The sequence below is a fragment of the Talpa europaea genome, assembly GCF_964194135.1.
Source record: "Talpa europaea genome assembly, chromosome: 15".
Taxonomy (NCBI): Eukaryota; Metazoa; Chordata; class Mammalia; order Eulipotyphla; family Talpidae; genus Talpa; species Talpa europaea.
The window spans coordinates 17,223,132-17,245,877 of NC_140083.1; the positions used below are offsets into that span (position 1 = coordinate 17,223,132).

General features: G+C 37.2%; 1 protein-coding gene across 1 annotated transcript in view; it reads left to right on the plus strand.

The window, feature by feature from the left end:
* FGD6 (FYVE, RhoGEF and PH domain containing 6) overlaps positions 1-22,746 on the plus strand; it is a gene marked incomplete at both ends in the record, with an annotated part of 95,875 nt that overhangs the window by 32,567 nt on the left and 40,562 nt on the right. The window contains 3 exons of the mRNA XM_084254927.1: positions 2,301-2,454; positions 12,673-12,740; positions 12,827-12,857. Of these exons, the coding sequence (XP_084111053.1) occupies positions 2,301-2,454; positions 12,673-12,740; positions 12,827-12,857 (253 nt within the window). The remainder of the gene's footprint in view (positions 1-2,300; positions 2,455-12,672; positions 12,741-12,826; positions 12,858-22,746) is intronic.

Here is a 22,746-nt window from a genome sequence, read left to right on the forward strand (position 1 = left end):
GGCCAAGTGATCCCACTTCCATAAGTACTATCTTCTGAAATTTAACGCCCATGGCTTTCTAATCTCATTTTTCTTTATTCAGTAAAAACTTTTCGAAGGCCTGCTTTGAAGTCAACTGAAATAAGACAATTTCCTTATCCTTAGGAGCTTACATTCTAATGAGGTAAAGAAATATACCACCAACTGAGCTCTTATGGAATTCAGAATAGACAAAAACTGATTTGGGGTAGGTAGGGAGTGGTCATAAGAGGTTTTCTGCAGGAAAGCAATTTTCAGAACTAAAATCTCCCATATTTTATGACTTTATTTTGATCTATATCATTTTAATATTGAAAACTTTTCTCCCTGCTTCTTAAATGTTAACTTTTATAAACATTTGCATCCCTAATGGATATGGCAACTAACTGGTTACTATCTTCTTAATAGATTTCCAAATATTGGACCAAACCATCTCTCAGCTTTCTCTTTAGATGAAATAAACTCAATTTCATGACGGGTGCCATGGTTTTATTACTGATTATTCAAAGATGTTTATACTGAGGAGTCCAAAAGAGTGCATAGATGGGCTGATCCAAAAACCCAAAATTACTGAGATTTTGTTACAAGCAGACTGTGATTCAGTAGGTAGGTATAGGGCCTGAGGCTTTGTATTAATAAGAAATTGCCTAGTGATGCTGAAGCTACTCATAGATTGAAATGTTTTGAGTAAGAGGGTCTTAGAGGATGTAGAGATAAAGAATTAAGATAAAAACTGGCGAAGGTATCTTCTTTTTATTTGGCTGGATCCTGCAGTCTGTACTACTTGTTAGCCATTTGTTCTTGCTAATCTAAATCAAGTAATTATCTTGCGGGTTTGGGCTCATTTTCTTGCTCCCAGAGACAGTGACTCTTGCCAGTGATTTGACTAGAAGGCTTCCTCTCCATACCTCTCACCCCCATCCAGGGAGTGCGTGTCCTCCATGTCATAGGCAGTTATGACCAGGTGTGTACCCACCTGATTGAGACTGTGATGATTCCCAGAAGCCCCCGGCCACTGAGTAATAGGAAACCCTGTCTTTGGCAGCAGGAGGTATTCATTTTGGCATTTTGGCATCCTGCCTCCATCCAACTAGTCACATTTGAGCTCCAGGAATGGCTTTTGAGACAAGTCTGTATCCTATAGAGTGTAATCAGGAACTGGCAGAAAATTTATCTTTAAGTTTTAAGATTCCTATCAGAAATTCTCATAACTTGTAGGAGACTTGGCAGATGACTAACCTACCCATAACCTGCTATAGGGGACTGCCAAAGTGAAATGCAACTGTCTCTTTATTTTGCCACTATTTCCCCTGAATGATTTTCTATGGATGTTTTTTACTGACTCCTGTGTTCTGCAGATATTCTTGTAGACTGCAGATAGGAAAACAATTGCTACAGGCAGTTTGTTCCTGAGTCTTTACAGCCAAAGTTAGAAAGAATTCTTTCCATCGCCTTCTTAGGGAACTTTCCTGTGGAATTCCCCACACAGACTGGATTGCAGCAATGGCTTTTAGATTCTAGAGATCTGTCTCAGCACCAAATAGGAAATGTTGATGATGTCAGGCTGACAAAGAGGAGTTGGTAAATGCCCTGGTAAAGTGATTTTCAAACTTCAGTATTCCCTAAGGGCCTTGCACCTAGACTTTCTGATTCAGTGGGTCTGGAACAGGGCCTAAGAATTGGTAACGACCTCATTCCTTTACATATTTATGATGTGGTTACATAAAAGACAATCAGTGATAACCAAGGAGGTGGGCACAAAAGTTCACAATAGCACAAGCGTTGTTGATTGGGATCACCATCATTACCTCCAGATCCTCATAGATTTGTTCATTGGTTTAAAACAAAACAAAACAAAAAATTACTGAGGAAGCAGTGGCTCTTCTAATGTTCCTGTACGGACAGTGCCCTTTTGTGTCAACACAGCCCACATCCTATTAGGCTTTTTGGTTTATACTAGGAGTAGAGATCTGATCTTCTAGGGTAAAGATATATGGAAGCTTAGGAAGGGGGCAGCAGGGAAATTTGCTTGTCATCCTCTTTCCTATTACAGAAATATGTTTTTCAAGAGAATTCATTTTAAAAACAAAGTGAATTTGGTTTTTTGCCAGTTGAGATGGGGAAATGGAAGGAAAAGTTTGTTTGAGCTGGTTCTTCCCATCCCTCTACAGTCCTTAGACGTACCTTGCTTATATCACAAAAATAAGATGATTTTGTTTGTGTGTGTATGTTTGTGGTATTCTTTGTTGTAAAGGTGACTAATGCAATACTTTCTTTTGAAGCGCTTCTGGGGCATCCCTGGAAGGGCACAATGATCTGGATCTTGGTCTTGCTGACCTTCCTTCAGATGAGGAGGAAGTCCTTAACAGTTCTGATGAAGATGATGTCAGCTCTAGTTCTAGTAAGGGGGAGCCTGATCTGCTGGAAGACAAACAGGTATGTTGGTATTTAATTGGTCCTATAGTTGCATTTGCTGACCTTCACTGCTTTTGGAAATAATATTTATCAGCATGATAGGCACAAAAATCCTAGGTTTTTTTTTAATTTGTACATTTTTCTAATTTAAAATATTCCTGCTATAGTATGATGCCTGAGATGTTATCATCCATCCAAGCATTTGTAGCCTAGAGAGTATTTAGTAACTTTTGAGAAATTATTGTTGGTAGTGTTTTTTTTAAATAACAAAAACCTCTTTGTAGTATTCTTTATACTTCTATTGATTCTACTTGAAAGAAAGGAACTTTATTTCAGATTCAATCAAGTCTTTTAAGGCGTGGAATGAAGATTGCTGATATTAATACATCAAAGTTTGTTTTGAAATAACTCAGTATGTGTATATATTTAATAAACATGAAGTAAAGTTGGTCATGTGTTGATAATTATGACACAGGTACTTGGGGTTTCATTTTGTTGTCTCTAGTTTGACATGAATATTTATTTCATTTTAAATCACATTTATTTGAATAAAGACATAATTATAAGGGGAAAAAAGTATATTAGCAGTATTCCTACAATGTGTTAGGATGTGAAAAGTCCATCCATATCAAGTCATGAAGAGAAGCATGTCGCCTCTTATGCCATGAACTATCAATCCATTATGCTTACTGTTTAATATATTTTGCCTTGTTTAATTTTTATTTTCAACTTTATATTAGGCCTTATGATACATATTATGTAATTGTCTGGATTTAAATTTCAGCTCCACCCATTATGATCTGGGTAATTTTGGGCAAATTATTTATTTTATTTGGGTTAACAGACCCATTTCATATAGAATAAGTACTTACAGAACCATAAGGGCTAAATGATTTGATATGACTGATTATTTTGTTTTTTATTTATTAATTGTAAAATTTCATTTCTGTGCTGCAAATTATTAAATCATGGAGTAGCCATTCAAAATTATTTAGCTTAGGGCAGGTGAGTTTGGTAGACTCCTAAGTTAGATGAGTATCTATTCTTAAAGGCTCCCAGCAGTGTGCATGTTTTATCTTGACTATCAAGTAATTCCTCCTTCCAGATGGCACCCCCCTGGTGTAAAGGACTTTTGCCTGAGCCTCTCCCTGGAGCTCTTGACCAAGCCATGGACCAAATGAAAACAGTAAAGCTTTTGGCAGATAAAAAAGGAATAATTCCTCCTATATTTTATTAGTGTCTGTTTTGCTCTGATTTGAACATTCATTTTTCATGTTCATTCTTCCTGGATATAGATTCACAAATATTTATAGGACACCTACTATGACCCATGCCTGGGACATAGGCATGAAGCAGAGCTCAGGGTCTTGACTTTTGAAGATCTAACATCTTTAAGGGGCAGAAGGGACCATAAATGCATGAATGTAAGAACTTTGGAATGGAGCATGCTTGTGAAAGGAATAAGACAGAACTGTGTGTCAGAAGCTGAGGCCAGTAACAAAGTGATATTTGACTGAGACATAAGGAACCAGGAGAAGCTGAAGTTTACGGTCCCTCCTAAGGACTATAATTAAATCTTTATTCTATTTGATAAGCTGCAAGTTTTTTTTTTTTTCTTTTCCTAACAGGTACTCTTTTCTATTGTTTTGTTTTGTTTTCCCTCTTGCTCAAACCCTTTCCAATTTCTCCTCATTTTTTTTTGTTGTAAAGATTTATTTATTTATGCATACAAGAGCTGGGATACAGGCCAGAGATGCGGGGGGTGAGAGGATTCACCAGAGACAGAGTGGGGAACAGAACAGGCAGATTGACCGCAGTACACTGCTGAGGGGAGCAGCGGGTGAGACAGGAGAGGTCTGCTGCACCATGTGGGTTGCTGCCTGGCTGGCCAGGGATTGAACTCATGCTGTAGAAGCTGCGGATTGCTTCATGGTGCGGTGCTTAACCCCTTGCACCACCAGGGAGGCCCTCTCCTCATATTTCTTCAAGAATGGTGGCCAAAATTGGTTTCCACACTTTACTAGGGATCTCATGACCCATTGTATTAAAAGAAAAGAGTAACCTTTAACCCCCCTGTGCTCGGCATCTCCCCACATATCCTGGCATAATGCTGCCTGTCGACTCATTCATCTTGTGGTCATTAGAGGCTTCCAGGGTTCCTTTATATTTATTTGTTCCTGCCTTTCATTTTCCTTCTGGTATTTATATTATTTTTTATTTTTAGTTATGCCATGTTGCAATATATGTATTAAATTTTTATCTGTCTTTTAAACAGATAAAATCTCATTTTAAAATGAGATTATTTCTTCTGTTAGTCACAGACATTTAGTATTTTTTTTAAGATTTATTTATTTATACAAGAACCAGGGTACAGGCCAGAGGCGCGGGAGGGTAAGAGGATTCACCAGCGACAGAGTGGGGAACAGAACAGGCAGACTGACGAAATATACTGCTGAGGGGAGCAGCTGGCGAGACAGAAGAGGTCTGCCTCACTATATGGGATTCTTGCCAGCCTGCTGGGATTGAACCCGCACTGCAGAGGCTGTGGACAGCTTCACAGTGCAGCACTCAACCGCCTGTGCCATCACGGAGGGTCCGACATTTAGTATTTTTGTATTGATACCAGGGTATTAATCATTCCCCCTCTTTTAGAATTCTCAGCCACTCTGATGGGCTGACTTTCTCTTCCTCTGAGTCAATGGCATTACTAAAATGAACTAATTTTCCCTTTTATAGGAGCTGCTAATCCATCTAGCCATAGCCTGGTGAATTCTTTTAAGTAATTTGCTTTTGCTGGTTAAGAAAAACACAGTCTTTGGAGCAAGACTTCCTGAGGCCTTGCCATTGCACCATTCCATGTACCTATGCTTGTCTATCTGCTGTGATGCATGTTTATTACACTTAATTTTAAAAAGCACCTTACCATTTAGATCTGACATATATATTGTTTTTCCTTCTTTTCACAGAAGTAAAAGAGCTTTATGCAGGTCAATAACTTGCCTTGAAATCCCTAAAATGGGGTTTTTAGCCAAAATCATGTCTCTGCTAATAGTTTAGCACTGATAGTTTTGTGTTTAATGTTGATAGAACATGTTTGAAGTGAAGGTCACTAACCATGCTAACCCTGTTTTTTTCCTGAGTTTTTACTTTTGTGTATTTCAGTACTTAATAAATGATTGTCCAAAAATGAGATTTATTCATTTTGCTTCATCATCAGAATATTTACCACTTTCCTGTCACTTCCTTTCCAAATTTTCCTGTGATTGATATATATATATATACTCATGCAGAGGGGTGAAAATCCTAGAGAGCGTTGTCTCTCAGAGGTTAGTCAGGGTGTCATCTCATTTTTTTTAAAAAAGATTTATTTATTTATTTATTTATTTATTTATACATGCAAGCACTGGGTACAGTCAGAAGCGCGGGAGGGTGAGAGAATTCACCAGAGCCAGAGCGGGGAGCAGAGCAGACAGAAGGACTGAGGTACACTGCTGAGGGGAGCAGTGGGCGGCAGGAGAGGTCTGTGCACCATGTGGGACCCTCCTCAGGTGGCCAGGGAGCAGCCAGGGATTGAACTGGTGCTGCAGAGGCTGCGTGCAGCTTCGCAACCCAGTGCTCAACTGCTGCGCCACCCGGGAGGCCCTGTCATCTCATTTTTAAGACAATGATGCAGAGATGTTTCTCAAGTAGATCTGGTTATCTTTTTTTTTTTTTTTTCCTTTGTAGTAAAACTCTTGAGTAGCAAAGTACTGGCCTTTTCAAAATTCTATTAAAAAGTAGCAGATAAATTTCACTGAACTAACACAACAAGAGGCGTATACAATTCAGAGTTTACAGAGCTGGGCTATTATCAAAAGATCAGAACATAAAACTGGACTTAAGATCAAAGGTTCTGTTTTGGAATTTTGCTTGACTTATTTTATGACCTTGACAAGGTAATTTCATTTGTGGCTCATATTTCAACTTCCACAGCAGTGTACTTTGGGGAGAAGCAACTATTTAACTAGCAATCTGCTTTGAAATGCTATGTAACTTAAATGAGGACTTTATTCCACTGAGATGCCAAATATGGCCTCTCTTGAGATTTTTCAGTGGAATGTATTTTTCCATCATTATTTGTTTTAGGCCAGAATCAGTCATTGTTCTTACAAGTTGAAGATATTATAGGGAAATTCATTCATTCATTTTAGTTTTCTTTGACTTTTTGACTACTTTGAAAGTGATTATAATCCATTGTAACCCAATTTTTTATATTTACTGTCCCTCTGTAGAATAGACAATAGAACACATAAACTCCTGGAAATTTACAATTGCAAAAAGACCTAGTCATTTAATTCAACCCTCTGCCTTTTTACATAAAATGTCTGTATAATGATCAAAGGTTCAGTTTATTTGTAACGATATGGACGTGTAAGGGCAGAGTGCACTTTGATTTGCAAGGTGGTTCTACTCCAGTTTGGCTGGAGTAGAGAGTACATACTGTGGAGGAATAGGATGAAACTACTGATGGTAACTAGACACACTGTGGAGTGTCTTATATGTAGAGCAAAGGGAAATTTGGTCTTTGTTATCCATAGGGTATATAGAGCTGCTAATATGATTCAGTCTGAGAATGGTCATGATTGTATTTGCATTTTAGAATAATTGCTCTGGTGACAGTGTAAAGAATGGACAATTTGACAGGACCGAGGACTTGGCTTGATCATAGAAGGTGAAAAAGAAAGGAATCCAGGTTTCTGGCTTTCCCGAGTAGGTATTTGCTGTATGTAGCTAGCATGCAGGTACTTAAGAGCTTGTTTAAAGGTCAACAGCTGTTCTGTGAATCGTTTTCTGAATTACACAGTGCTTTCTGAGTACGGTCTCTCTCCTTTAAGATAGCTCATAGTTTTCTTTGTATATAGTTATTTGTGTATTTCATTTGCTCCCATTATTCCCTTCTTAAAGGCTAGGGCTTTTTCTGATTTATCTTTAATTCCCTTTTCTAACACCCACTTTCATATGCCATCTCTGACTTTCAGAATTTCCAAGACAGTTACTTGGGAATGTGAAATTTAAGAGCTGTCTGGTGATTCTAATGGTCAGTTTGTTTTCGACTTAACTGTACACCTTTGAATCAGCTGGCTGTAGAACTGTTTTATCCTGTTAACTTTGCTGTCAAATGACCCATAGTCAGTTACTAACCTCATATTTTAAAATGGGGTAAAGATGGTATTGATTTCTTCCTCTTGGAAATGATCTCAGAATTACAAGGTGGATAATAAATATAAATTTTATCTTTAATAAAAATAGGACAGGGCCTCCCTGGTGGCACAGGGGGTAAAGCACAGCACTGTGAAGCTATCCGCAGCCTCTGCAGCATGAATTCAATCCCTAGCTAGCCAGAGAGCTACCCACGTGGTGGAGCAGACCTCTCCTGTCTCACCCACTGCTTCCCTTAGCAGTGTATTTCAGTAAATCTGCCTGTTCTGCTCCCCACTCTGTTTCTGGTGAATCTTCTCTCTGCCCACCCCAGAAACTCCAGTCTACAACACAGTTCTACACAAAAAAATAAAATAAAAATGGTTAGCCTATTCCACAGTCACAAAGATTTTCTTCTAGAAGCTTTGGCATTTTAGCTCGTATATATAAGTGTATAATACACTTTTAGTTAATTTTCTACATGCTATCAGACAGAGTGTAAATACATCTTTTTTGCTTGTGGCTATCCATTTGTTTTAGCAATTTGCAGCCCTTTGTTCAAGAAAAGTGATCCTTTCTCATTAAATTGCCATGACAACTTGATACCATAAATTTAAAGATTTATTTCTGAATCCCAATTTTTTTACATTGATCTTTGTATCTGTCTTTATCACAGTGGCCACCACTTTGCCCCCAAAGTCTATAGTCTCATTTTCTAGGGAAAAAAAATAAACCACATACTTCATAGTCACCAGCCCCGCTGCTGCCACTGAATTACTGCCATCCTGTCTCTCATTGACTTGCATAACACACCTGGGAATTCAGATATCAATGTTTAAAAGTTAGGATTTTAAAGCTGAGAGTTCAATATTTTACAGATGAGAAATGTCAGGTTAACCGTAATTATTATTCTACGTTAAAGTATTTTATCCTCTGCTGTAATGGAGGCATGTTACTTGCCCAGGATAACACATTATCGTGGTATCACTCTGTACAGTCTTCTCTGACTAAGGCTCTGTATAGCAAGATCCTGAAGAAGAGAAAATAAAAAAGGCGCAGAGTAGAAACTTTTAAAAAGAAGAGTGTTCAAAAGAGGAAAAGAAACTGTGTAATGTCAAAAATAAAGTACACCTACTTGACATTTTTGGTTTTTCTTTTTTCTACTTGACATTTTTGTATAGAGCTGGGACACATTTTAACTGGCTGTACTAATCAAATACTTTAGCATGTGTAGTGTACTGAGTTTTCTTTAAAGCTGCTACTAAGGCTACCTCTTGGCATTTAAGAGACCTCACATTTTTTAAAAATGGAGAGTACAGGGCTTCCCTGGTGGTTCTGGGATTAAAGACAGCGCTATCAAGCTATTGCCAGCCACTGCAGCATTATTTTGATTCTCGGCCAGGGAGCTAACCTGCATGGCACAACAGACCCCTCCTATCTTGCCCGCTGCTCCCCTCAGCAGTGTATTTCAGTAGATCTGCCTGTTCTGATCCCCACTCTGTTGCTGGTGAATCCTCTCATTTCCCCTGACCTACACTGCTGGCCTACACACAATTCTTGTATGCATAAATAAATAAAAATGAATCTTAAAAAAAAAATGGAGACTACAAAATCAAGACTTCATTTCTTTCAATGTTTTAGTTTAACTTTTTTTAAATTTTTATTGTATTTCTCCTGAACTTTATTTTTAAAAAGATACACTGTTTTGTGAACATTAAACTTTCTAGCTATAGGTGATATATTGTAATCCATTATAATAGAAAAACATTACTTTTTAAAATAACTCCCAAAATAACTATCCAGGTGCGCGTGCGCGTGTGTGTACAAAGTCGTGGTTTTTAGTCTATGACTGATACTTGGTCTGCAAGGTCAGACTGTGCTTAAGATGCTCCCTGATTAATGTTAGCCATGTGCAGTTTAAAGGTGGGTGAATGAGTTGAGTTTCTTAATGTCTCATTTTGTTCAGTTGAGCAAAACTTATCCAGCCAGTTAGTCACAATCATTCAATAACCAGTCTTACAAAAGTGCACTAATAATGGGGATAGAGTTCAAATTAATCTAATTGTCTCTTTAAAGATGGGAGCTTGGAGCTAAGGTCAAGTAGCAAGTCAAAAGATCCTGGTCTAATTAGACTGGACCATTATTACACACTCTGAATTAATAATTACCTTTAAAGATTATTTTCAAAAGTAGTTGGTTTCATAGCCTACTTTGAATATTTTGCATAATAATATGTATATTCTGATGGAAGGGCTGTGGTTTCATGGTACTATATAAATTCTTCTGTGGGGAATGAAAACAAGAAAGGACAAAAACACATAAACTCCAAGATTAGTGTTTATTCCTGGAGGAAGAAGGAGACTTGAATGTTACACATAGCAATTTGTCTCATAAAAAGATTTAAACCAAATACTGTAAAATATTTGCATTTATTAAATCTTGATGGAGGAGAGAGAGAGATATATAGGTATATGGTGAGCAGTGAATTTTGTTAAGATATGCCATGATTACCAGTAGCTACTGAAGAGATATGGAAGAGAGAATGAAGAATTTTAGGTTAAATATTGGGAAATTTGCATTCTCTTTCCAACTCTGCTAATAATCAACTTTGAATTTTGGTGAATCCATTTTGAGTGGGTTTTCTTTGGAAATCTGACCTGGATCTCATTCTCTCATGTGTTTAACTACCATCTGTGATCCACCAATTTTTAGTATAGTACAAAATGAATTTAAAAAAATTATCCTTTTTTTTTTGGGGCCTCCCCAGTGGCGCAGTGGTTGAGCGCTGGGTTGTGAAGCTGCCCCCGGCCTCTGCAGCGCCAGTTCGATCCCCGGCTGCTCCCCGGCCACCAGAGGAGGGTCCCACATGGCGCGCAGACCTCTCCTGCCGCCCACTGCTCCCCTCAGCAGTGTACTTCGGTCCTTCTGCCTGCTCTGCTCCCTGCTCTGGCTCTGGTGAATTCTCTCACCCTCCCGTGCTTCTTACTGTACCCAGTGCTTGTATAAATAAATAAATAAATCTTTAAAAAAAAAAGATATTTTACCAAAAAAAAAAAATTATCCTTTTTATCACTATATCTCTCTAATTTCTTTTTTTAAAAAAGATTATTTATTTATTTATACAAGCACTGGGTACAGTCAGAAGCGCGGGAGGGTGAGAGAATTCACCAGAGCCAGAGCAGGGAGCAGAACAGACAGACTGACGAAGTACACTGCTGAGGGGAGCAGCGGGCGGCAGGAGAGGTCTGCGCGCCATGTGGGACCCTCGCCCGGCAGCCGGGGATCGAACTGGCACTGCAGAGGTTGCAGACAGCTTCACAACCCAGTGCTCAACCGCTGCGCCACCGGGGAGGCCCTCTCTAATTTCTTATGAGAATAGAAATGATTGTAATAAAAAAATCTAAATTTTAATATGCCATAAAATCTTGAGGATACCTCACCTAGTCTACTCACTTGAACATCACCAGTGCTTTAAGTGAATCAAAAGATTTTAATGTGTGTACAGATTATAAGCAGACATACTTTTATTTTTAAGATTTATTTATTTATTTATACAAGAACCGGGTACAGGTCAGATGCGTGGGAGGGTGAGAGGATTCACTAGAGACAGAGTGGGGAACAGAACAGGCAGACAGATGAAATACACTGCTGAGGGGAGCAGTGGGCGAGACAGGAGAGGTCTGCCGCACCATGTGGGACCCTCGCCCGCCGGCCGGGATTGAACCTGCGCTGCAGAGGCTGTGGACAGCTTCACGGCACTGCGCTCAAGCGCCTGCGCCACCAGGGGAGGCCCAGCAGACATACTTTTTAAAAATTTATTAAAATGCAATTTTTAAAAGAGTTTCATCCATTGGTAAACTGTATCTGTTGTACCTTGGTTCTGATTCTGAAAATCTGGAGATGGTAAAAGCAAATTTTTTTCCATATGAGGAACTAAAATAGTCCTTTGACCCATTGCAGGTCAAACCAGACCTGCTATGTTGACCCTGAATTTCAGTTTAGAGACGAAAGCTACTTCAGATTAAGTCACTACCATTGTTTTTCTCTTGTGTCATTAGTGATTGACTACTGGCCTGTCATAGTCACTTTTTATCCTTATTGTGACAGTTTTTGTCTCTGCTAGGACATTTATTAATAATTTCCAACTACACTCTGCACAACACAAATTGACTAGGTTCTGGTAAGGTAAGGCCAGTGCTGGCACAAGTGCAGAGAGACTTCTTTCTAAAACCAGATCTGACTTTTCAGCACACTTTCATTTTAATGGCAGTAGAAATAATTTTCACCTTAGGTTTAATATCTAAAAAGTTATAATTGCTTGTTCCTTGTTTAATTTCTTGCCTTTCACTGTGTTCAAATCTTTCACCAGAATAGAAATGAGGAGAAATTCCTCCTGTTTTCTAATGCCCTGAAGTCAAATCTAGTTCTATCAGTATTTAAATGAAAACAACCACAACAAATTCCAAAGTATGACCTCATTCTAAGTCACCTTTTTTTTTTTCTTCAAATATGTACATTTTCTGTCCCTGCTGGGACATTTAATTTTCACACAAAATTACATGTTAAAAGAATTTCATTTCAGCTCTTTTAGAATAAAACTTCCTTACTCTAGGAGTATATTTCTAGAAGGGATTGTAAGGAAGTTGAGAGAGCCTGTGGCTGTAATGTTGGCATGTGTTTGGTATAGACTGTGAGAGGAGTCCTTTCATACTGTGCTTGTCTTACTTGAGAATGACTTTACTTATGATGAAGTCGCCTCACACATTCCTGTTAAATATTCACTTATCTTAAATTACTTGTGTGCACTCCAAGAACTCATGGTTCACGTGATATCTGTAGGACTCATTTGCCCTGCAGAATGTGACTTTTTGGTTTGTAACCATTGATGACTATGCTCCAAGGCTCTGGAACTACTCAAGGCAGTTCATCACTCCAGTGCTTATGATGGTGATTACCAGTCGCTCTTAGTTCTGCCCATATCATGGTGTATCTGCAGCTCCTGCTCCATATTGCTTTTTTGAGCAAAGAGTTCATGCTTTCTCAATGTACTCTTATCTACAGGATGAAGATCCTGGAATGAAAAATAAAGTTCATCACATTGCCAAGGAGATCATGAGCTCAGAGAAAGTGTAGGTATCTAGTTTATAATTCAGATGACTGTTTCCCCCATTGGCTCACTCATTTAAAACATTTCTTTCATTGTTGTTTTTTACAGGTTTGTGGATGTGTTAAAACTTCTGCATATCGTAAGTACTTGCTAATATTTTCTTGAAGTCTAAGACTATCTTCATCTTTCCCTGCTCCCAAAGCTCTCAGCATAATCAACTTAAGTTAATTGCATATGGATTACGTGTGTGTGGTTTCTAATACATAGTTATAATTTAAAATCCACACGTGTATGTTTAGACATTTCCTAAAAATCTTTGTGTCTCATGTATATGTGGTGTATCTAGGTGATTTCTGGGAAAAAAAATAGAGCCTTTATATCTCCAAAGTCTTCAAATTTTATCTTTATAATGAAGTTTTTAAAATGATAGTATTTTATGGACATTTACAGATGTTTGCTATCAGAATTTTGCACTAACAATGTATAAAGAATGTCATGATCAGTGTTTAAAATTCTTCTCCATCTATCTGAATCAGCTCCTAGAAATATTTAAAATAGACATTTTACAATAACTTTTTAAAGCTTCATTTTCCATTTTTATAAATGCCAATCTGAATGAACCTGTTGGAAAACAATTATGATATGTGTCTGACTACATACTCATTTTTTCTCATGAACTCCTTTATACCTGCAAGTTTTTACAAGTTTCGTTACTCATTGCAGTTAAAGTGCATTTAGTGTTACTTTATTCAAATTATATTTTGGTAAGACATTAAAACTTAATAAAAGAAAAAGGATAAGATAGAGGAAACAATGAAAAAAGAAATTGAAGTGAAAATTTGCTTAGGTGGTATAATTATTAATATCATCTTAATTGCTGGAGCAATGATAGTTTCACAAAATACACACCCATTTATATCTCTACAAAGAGTATCATTATTTTCATTTTTCCTTTTAACAGATACATGTGAACATGAAAAGTGGGTTACTTAAGGGTAATTCACCTTTACCAAATGATTCCCTTGGGCTCTATACTTGGTACAATGGTAGCATGGAGGTCTAATTCCTGTGTGAAATACCTCTACTTTTGGAAACATTTTCTAAAATAATTTTTAACATTACTAAATTGTTTCAAGACTATTTCTCTGTGAATAGCTTCTGACATATCTCTTGACTATATTAATAAGTTCTCTTACATAATTCATTTAAAATAATTATAGCCGGGCCTCCCCAGTGGCACAGCAGTTGAGTGCTGGGTTGCGAAGCTGCCCGCAGCCTCTACAGCGACGGTTCAATCCCCGGCCGCCGGGTGAGGGTCCCACATAGCGCGCAGACCCCTCCTGCCGCCCGCTGCTCCCCTCAGCAGTGTACCTCAGTCCTTCTGCCTGTTCTGGCTCTGGTGAAATCTCTCACCCTCCCGCGCTTCTGACTGTACCCAGTGCTTGTATAAATAAATAAATAAATCTTTAATAAAATAAAATAAAATAAAATAATTATAGCCCAGTATTGTTACTTGCAAACAAATTGGTTGAGTTTCAAGCATACTGCCATTTCAACAGGCATAGTAAGTCAAACTCCATGTATGCTTGCCCTGAATCCCTTTTGTATAAGAAATTGTAGAGGGAAGTTCAAGTTAAACTGCTGTTTTCTGGGAAATTCAGAACATAGCCGTATGATGAGCACATATTCCTGACATATTTTCTGATAGACGTTTTTTAAATAGAAGTAGGACCTCTTCAAAGAAATTTTAAGTATGTGTAACTTAATTGGTGAACTCATATAGGTTAAAAAAAAAATGCTATGGAGCCCGAAAAACTTGAGTTTGCGCTTCAAAGTTCTTTGTCAGCAAATCTTACGTGGAACACATGTTAGGGTTTTTACTGTGAACAGAGCCCAGGTTCTCATAGGCTTTAATAGTCTAGTGTAATGCTTCTCACAATGTTGTGGTGAGACATTGGATTTTTACATTTCCAATCTATGGCGAAGCAAAAGTTTTACAAAATACAATAAAAATGTCACATCTGTATCAATTTGATAGAAAAATTTCTGCTTGCTTATTCTCACTAACATTTATCTAAACCAACAAAATCTGAGGACCACACTTTGAGAATATCGGCTTAGTAGATTCTGTTTCTTACCAGCTATGTGACTTTTAGAAAATTATTTAACCTTTTGGGTCTATCTTTCCTCAGTTGTAAATGGGTTTTAAAACTTCCACCGCTCAGATTGAGAGAAATTAGTAGAATAAAGTCTGTGAAGGAGACTAGCGTTGTGAATGGCACATAGTCAGTTGTCAAATTGCCTATTTCCCTCTTCTTTATCTTCCCCTGTAACATGTAATAAATGGGAAGAATTCATTCTACTATCACCAGTTAGAATACTTTTTACAATGTCAAATGTATTTCCCCCCTGCCACCCGTACTGAAATTCTGCTTTATTGAAGAAAGTTCTGATTCTGTTAGGTTGGGGAGCAACTGAAAGCTTTCCCAGTTTTTTTGATTATTAAAAGTATATGTCGTGCTCTTAGTGCTATAGTTTGGAACAAATCCTAAGCACTATGAGAAAAGACAATCAGAACAAAGTACTTTCCATATTATCTCAAATCTGATAGTGGCTGTGGCCTCCTCCCAGCTGGTATTTATCAGTGTGAATCATCCTTAACTCACTTGGACTTGTACATTTCAAAACCTCCTAAATCTTTAATGTAGGAGTAAGAATAGATCATCTTGCCAACTTCATGTTAGCATCCTGTCTGGTGTGTGTAAATGTTAACTCAGCAAATCTCAACTCTAATGGTGTCTTAGAAACAGGGCGTTGAACAGATTGTGAACCATTAGAAGAACCTGGTTACCTGGATAATATGGGTGAAGGCAAGAGTCTCTTGTTTCAGTCTAATACCTCCACCACACTATTAAAGCTCACATTTATCCTTCTACTAAAAGAACACAAGAAAGGTAACACATGAATGATTTTAATCCTGAGCACTGCTACTATCTGACTTCATCTAAGTGAATTAATTTTTGTGTTAGGTGATAGAAAATGACTGCTTTAAAATAACTGAAAAGCAGTCTCTAGATAATCTAGTGGGTATTTTTTTTTGCAAATCAACCAGGTGTCCATTGTTTTTGTTATGCGTGAATTCCCATGAATAGTTTTCCATATTGGAGACTACAATAGCTTTAGTAAGTCTTTCAGTGATGACAGAAACTATTAGTATTTGCACTGTACAATACAGTAGCAATATTTTAAATTTTTAAATATATCACTGTAGATCAGTAACACATTATACATCACTTTAATACATTCCTGTAGCTTACTAACACTTCTCTGTTTCGAATTTGCTGGACTAGGGGAGATAGTTCACAGAAATAATCTTGAATCTAACGAATTTTATCATTCAAGCTGTTATTACATTGAGAGGAATTAAACTTGGGTAGAGATGGGCCTCCCCTGGTGACACAGGCAGTTGAGTGCAGCACTGTGAAGCTGTGGTTCAGCACTGTGTGCTGCAGCCTCTGCAGCATGGGTTCGATCCCAGCCAGCCAGCGAGAATCCCACATGGCGCAACAGACCTCTCTTGTCTCTCCCGCTGCTCCCCTCAGCAGTGTGTTTCAGTCAGTCTGCCTGCTCTATCTCTGGTGAATCCTCTCACCCTCTTGTGCGCATCTGGCCTGTACCCCTGTTCTTGTACGCATAAATAAAGCTTTAAAAAAAATAATAAACTTGGGTATAGGGTGGGCAGTTTAAAATGTACTTAAGTTTCTAAGAACCAATACATTGAGTTGAGGGCTTTGATTCATTTGGATGATGTTTGTGAGAAAAGATTGAGCCTGTAGAGTCGGTGACAAGCCTTTACAGTTAATGTTTATGTAGTCTGTACTCGGTAATATGCACCGTGAGCTCGTGGACTTTGAGATGGATTGAAAAGAAGGTCTCAATGTGTATATCTTCTCTAAGTCAGTACTTTGTTGAGTCCTAAGAGAAAGGAGATTCCTAAAAGTCACTCCTTTTTCAAAATGGTAGAACCATTTATATAGCTATCAAAGTCAGAAAGCTAGGATGGCTTCACCTCTCCCTTTCACATACATTGCCAGCCGAGGCATTAACTAATTGCTGATGCTGTTTTCCTCTTACTGCCACCAGCTTGATCTATAATATCATCTCTAACTCAGACAATCATACCAGCCTTCTAATTGGGCTTCCTATTTCCGTTTTTGCTCCACCTTTCAATCTGTTCCTTTTATGATCTAGAGTAATTTTCTTAAAATGTTTATTAGATTATGTCACTCCCCTATGTAAAGCCCTTTAAATTATTCTTACTGCATTTAGAATAATATCCAAGCTACTTACCATGGGTTTTAAATAGAATGGCCCCATGTTCTGGTATGCTTTTGACAGTCTTGGTCATGTCCTGGCATACTAATATTGTCTTTTCTTATTTTGGCATAATATTGTTGTATTGTCTTGTCTTATACTGTCCTGGCATATTAGAATTTCCTTTCATTATCAAAAGGTATCCAGTTTGGGTAGTACAATGTAGTTTCCTCTAACTATAAAGTATGATGTTATTGTCCTTTGGTAATGAAATGAGACATCAGAAAGAAAGAGGCATTTGTCACTCATTTATCATGTTCTGGCCATGTTGGTTTCCTTTTAGTTCTTAGTTCAATGCAAAAGTTGTACCTGCTCAGACATTTGCCGACACATGTTCCTGGAATGTGCATTTTTCATTTTGCTCATAGTTATTTCTTTATTCTTTCATTCTGAGTCTAAATGTGACTTCCTCTGAGGGATCTTCTTTCTTTAACTTCCCCTTATTTCTTTTTCTCTTGGCACTAAATGTAATTTGTACATTTGTTTACTTGCTTATTTTTCATCTCCTCTACTAAGATGAAAGCTAAATGAACACAGGCATCTTAGATCTTCAGAACCTACCATCATTCCTCTTCACCAGAAGGCCCTCAATAATTACTTATTGAATGAATGAGTGAATGATTGAATAAATATGACTAATTGATCAGTGTTTAAGAATTCTATTTCTGCCACTATGTGCTCTGGATAAATCGGTTAAGTCTTGATTTCTTCTTCTAGAAGATAGATTATCAATAATTATATAAAGTTGGTATGATGATTAAATGAGATCATGCAAAATAAATGGTGAACACTTAATTAGCTTTAGCTGTAGGCTATGGGGGGCCTTCAATATAAAGTACTCTGTTAATCAGAATTTATTTATATAAATATAAAATCCATACTACTTAGTTTTGATATTATCAAGTAAGCTTTTGATCAAAGCAGTTTGTTCATGAAATTACGTAAGTGTACATTTTAAAGATAAAATAAACTTAAAATATACTTACATACAACTAATATAATTTTTTGTTGTTGTTACTTGCTCTCTGATGGGAGGCCAGTTTAAGAGATATTTCTGTAACTGTAGTTTATAAATGTCCAACTAGCATGACTTTAAAAAGTATTTTGAAAGGGAATGGTCGGAGACTTTGGGATCTTTTGGACAAAGGGGGTAGTTAAGTAGTAGTTCAGTATTATTAGTAATAAAGTATCTTCACTCCATTAATTTCTTTAGGTTGGGACATATTTCCTTGAAAGTACATTTCCTTGAAAATTTAAGAAACTCTCAATAAAAGCCATTTAACTAGAGGAAAACTTGCCTGGATATCCAGGTATCTATTAGTAAATAGAATATGTTTTATTTTTGAGAAATTTGTTATAAAAAGAGCAAACGGCTTCTTCATAGAGTCCTCTAGATTTTACCACCTTAAAATCATTTGTTCCAGTTCAACTGAGTGCACCCTGTCTTTTTAGTCTTGTAGACAATTAGTCATCATTTATTCTGTAGTCATAAATAATCCTCATTTAGTATCTATTGTGATAGCTACCAAACCTTCACTTTTTTTTTTTCAAAGATTTATTCATTTTTATACAAGAACCGGGGTTTTGCTTGACTGAGGATTGTCCTTCACTAAATGAAATTCATTCTTAAGAGATCCTTTTTCTTGCTGCTGGGTGTTTGTTTTCCCCACTTGGACATAGCCTCTGTTTCAGAATTCTCTTTCCAAGCTTCCAGGAACTTGTGGATCTTAAATGACGTTTATGTAATCATTCAAATTAATGAAATCTTCAATGAAATAAATGATCTTCTATTAAGTGTTTTCGGTGTGACTAGCAGCATGCTGTTATTTAAATTATCCATTTTAAGCCTCATAACAAACTTACCAGTTAGAAGTTATTATTTATTTTTTTAATGAAGAAAGTAAGCTCACTACCATAAGTAATCCACTATTAAATAGCAAAGCCAAACTTTGAACTCTGGTGTGGCTGAACTCTAGCAATTAGTGATTATTCAGAAATTGATTAAAAATTGATGCTTTATTAATTTTTGGGCTTATTAGATTGTTTTCAGAATATTTTATTTGGCTCAGGAAATCAGAGAAATTCTAATTTTTCATCTTCAAAGATGAGAGTGAGGCTACATTTTGGCCACTTAGGATATATTCTTATGATTACTTGTTAATTTTATTAAGGGGGGTTGGATACTTGAGATAAAGGATTGGTTTCAGCCATGTTTCCTAAAGTTTTACTTTGATAATTATACATGATAACACCAGGTTTGAGCATATAGAGGAGAATAATTTAATTGGTTATTTTTGTTTAAAAAGTCAAATCGTCAATACAAGGATTTCCCCCTCTCCTTTACTTTGTAGTTTTACACTTATCTTTACATATTAAAGCTCTTTGACCTTAACAGTTGCTTTCCTTTTGCTTAATATGAAGTGATTCTAAGTGCCCTTTATGAAGGCAGGGAGCCCAGCAGAGAGCTCCTTTTCTGTCCATATGATCCTTGCAATTCACTGTGTCATAGCAGTGGTTAAGTAATGCTGTGAGGTCAGGAAGCCAGGTCAGGACAGCTGGTAATTAAGTCAACTTACTTCTCTTTGGCACTGGAAATATAAAGCCCAACTCAAACAACAAGGCCATCTGTTTCATGCTTCATTGCCTTAGATGTTCATGCTTGATTGTATTGCATTGATTTTTGGTTAGGTTGTGCCCTAGTAATATAGCTGGTAAGGCTAGTGTCTTAATACTCAAACTGAAGTTTTTTCAAAGTTTTGATCTAGTTTTGTCAGTTTTCTGGGAATTATTAAGAATAGTATTATGATAGGCTTTATAATTCAGAAGCCCCCCTTTTTTTCTGAAATTTCCAATTTGAACAAATATTTGGTTATTATTAGCAGAAGCTTGATTGTAGGCGGTTCAGGTTTTGCATACACAGAATCTTTGGTGGGTTTTGTAAGAATAGACTACATTTTTACACTCTAGATCCCCCTCACCCTTTTTAATTACCCAGCTTTTCCAGTTGAAGTATGTACACTCTTGCTCTAATGTTTGAAGTGCCAGTCTTGTGGTCTTTCATCCTCAGTCATTTAATCAAGGAGGTGTTGGTGAATTTATATTATTCTGCCCTAAAATAGCTTTATCTCTGGGTCCTAAGTGTCATCATACTTTCCTAAATTATCTTGTGTGTTATTTTGAAAAATGAAAGGACATGTATGGTAATCATCCTGTTCATTAAAAAGGGGAAAAAGATGGTTCTTCTTTGCAGTGGCATTACTTCTAGAAATGGTTGGAGTTCATGAATAACTGAGAAGTTAAAGATTCTGTGTAGAGTTCCTGTGTGAATTGGTTACATGTGCTACTGGGGCCAATGCACATTGCTTTAGGGGATGATGAACCAAGAGGTAAGGGAGTGAGATCAGCACAAGGGCTGCCATGTGTGATTATGAAAACCTTGAAGTGCTGGTAGGACCACTGGGTGTTGTTGGCACATGACCAAGAAGAACCCAGGCACCCCAGACTGATAAGAAACCCTCAGAAAGGGATTCAGCTATCCACATGCAAACAGACAAAGGACACAGACTGTTAGAGTAAAAGATTTTTAATAGAATTAGCATGCACAGAGAGGGAAGAAAAGAAAGGATATTCCCCCAAAACTGAAAATTACCAATCCCCTTGTGGGCAAATACCCAGTCAGACAGGCTCAGCCTGAAGCAGGACAACTGAGGTCTGCAGGCTTATGACATATCTAAGGTGCTTGCTGTTGGGGAACCACAGGAATGGGATTAGGCAATTCTCAGAGAGTTGAGAAAGGAGAGACTCGAAATTCAAAATATGCCACATAATCCAACATGAAGTCAAGATAAGGTCTGCCACTGTTTCTGTGAAGGGCCAGAAACTGCTTCCCCACATCTCTCTCACCCAGTTGTCTTTTCCAGATACCTCTTCCAGTTTTTTACATGTCTCCCCTTCACTTGTGTCCTTCAAGTCTTCTTTCCAGCAGTACCAGGGTGCAGATCAGGCCACAGAAGCAAGAAAGGGTACAACCTACTTTCCATATTATATGGGCCCACCTGACCACTCAGCTCTGCCCCTAATTTCTAGTAGCTTCCATACTCTTGAATTCCAATTCATGGCATACTGAGACTTGTCGTGCAAGGTGGCTTCTTCTAAGGTGGGTGAGGAAAATGGCACCTCCTCTTTACAGAGGTGTATTTGTAACAGTGTGGATTGCATGTCTGGAAAAATGTGTGCCCTTTTCTATTTTGAAAAAGGCACCATGAACACCAGCAATGGCACTGATAATGCCTATTTAGAATATGTCACTTTCAGGGTTTTAGTAATAATCTATTGATAATTGGATATGAACTTCTAAAATTCCTATAATATTTATTAATGTTCTTTTTTAAAAGTTATTAAATTTCTATTGTACTGTGACATGCTACTCATTATTTTAAAAAGACATCATGGACTATTTGTTCATCTACAGCTGCTATACCATCAGTAGCAGTAGAAAAAGCAAAGCTTTGTTATTTAGGGGAGACTCCAATTAGAACCGACATCTCACTGGTCAGCCCAGAGTAGATTTGACTGGTCTCTGTTGAAAGTGTTTCAAATAAACAAGTTTTCTTTTTGGCATTGGTGGCAGGCATATGGAATGCAGAATCTGGCAAAAGCTGTGTCAGACAGGGTCCTTAAACAACAGTTAATGTCTAGTTTCATTGTCATGACTTAGGAAATACCTTCCAATTGGAAAATAAAAATTACCCTCCTGCCAAGGGACAAACATCATCACTTAGTCTCCCCTAAGAAAAGGCAGTGCTTAATTGCTTTGCTAAGCAAGTGGCTTTTGGATCTCAATTATATTAATCATTTAACTCGTGAATGAAGAAAATACAGATGATGTTTAGCTGTTGTACTTTGAATATATTAACAATTGAGAAAGTTATTCAGGGAATGTAAATGTATTCTATAGCTCTGCTATATAGAAAAATCTAATGACTTTCCAAAGTGTTAAGTAGCTCTATTTTCTTTGTGAATGTGAGTGTTGATAGAAACAAGCTGTTGGGAGGTGGAATTTGGCCAGTATTCACTTGGTTTCTAAAGATGTTTTGTGTCAGTTTGTGGATTGGAGTTTATACAAGTTATTAACTCTTATTTTATAGGACAACAATTAGTTATGAAAGTAATTCTTTAGCCACTTTTATAATTGGTTGGTTCCTTTGGGCTAATGTGACTATTATACCAATAAACTTAGTCCAGAAACTGAGACCAAAGTGAAGAGTTTATTAGCATTTGTTGAATATAAAGGGTTTTGACTTATTTAAGATAGAGTACCTGAGAAAAGGAATTCTTTCATATACTTTTAAATTATTTATTGATTTTTGTCCTTCACAAAAAGCATAATAAATACTAATGGTTAATATATGCATGTTGGAAGCAGATATTGAAGGGGTCAGGGAAGAAAACTGTATCTCCTTTTGCCTAGTGAATTCTTGAAGGGAAAGAAGTTGAAAATAAAGATAAAAGAACAGAAAGCCTTGTAGAATTTGTTTTACCCAACCTTTGCTTTAAGGTTTTTGGGTTTTTTTAAGATTTATTTTATTTATTTATGCATACAAGAACTGGAGTGTAGGCCAGAGGTGTAGGGGGATGGGGGTATGAGAGGATTC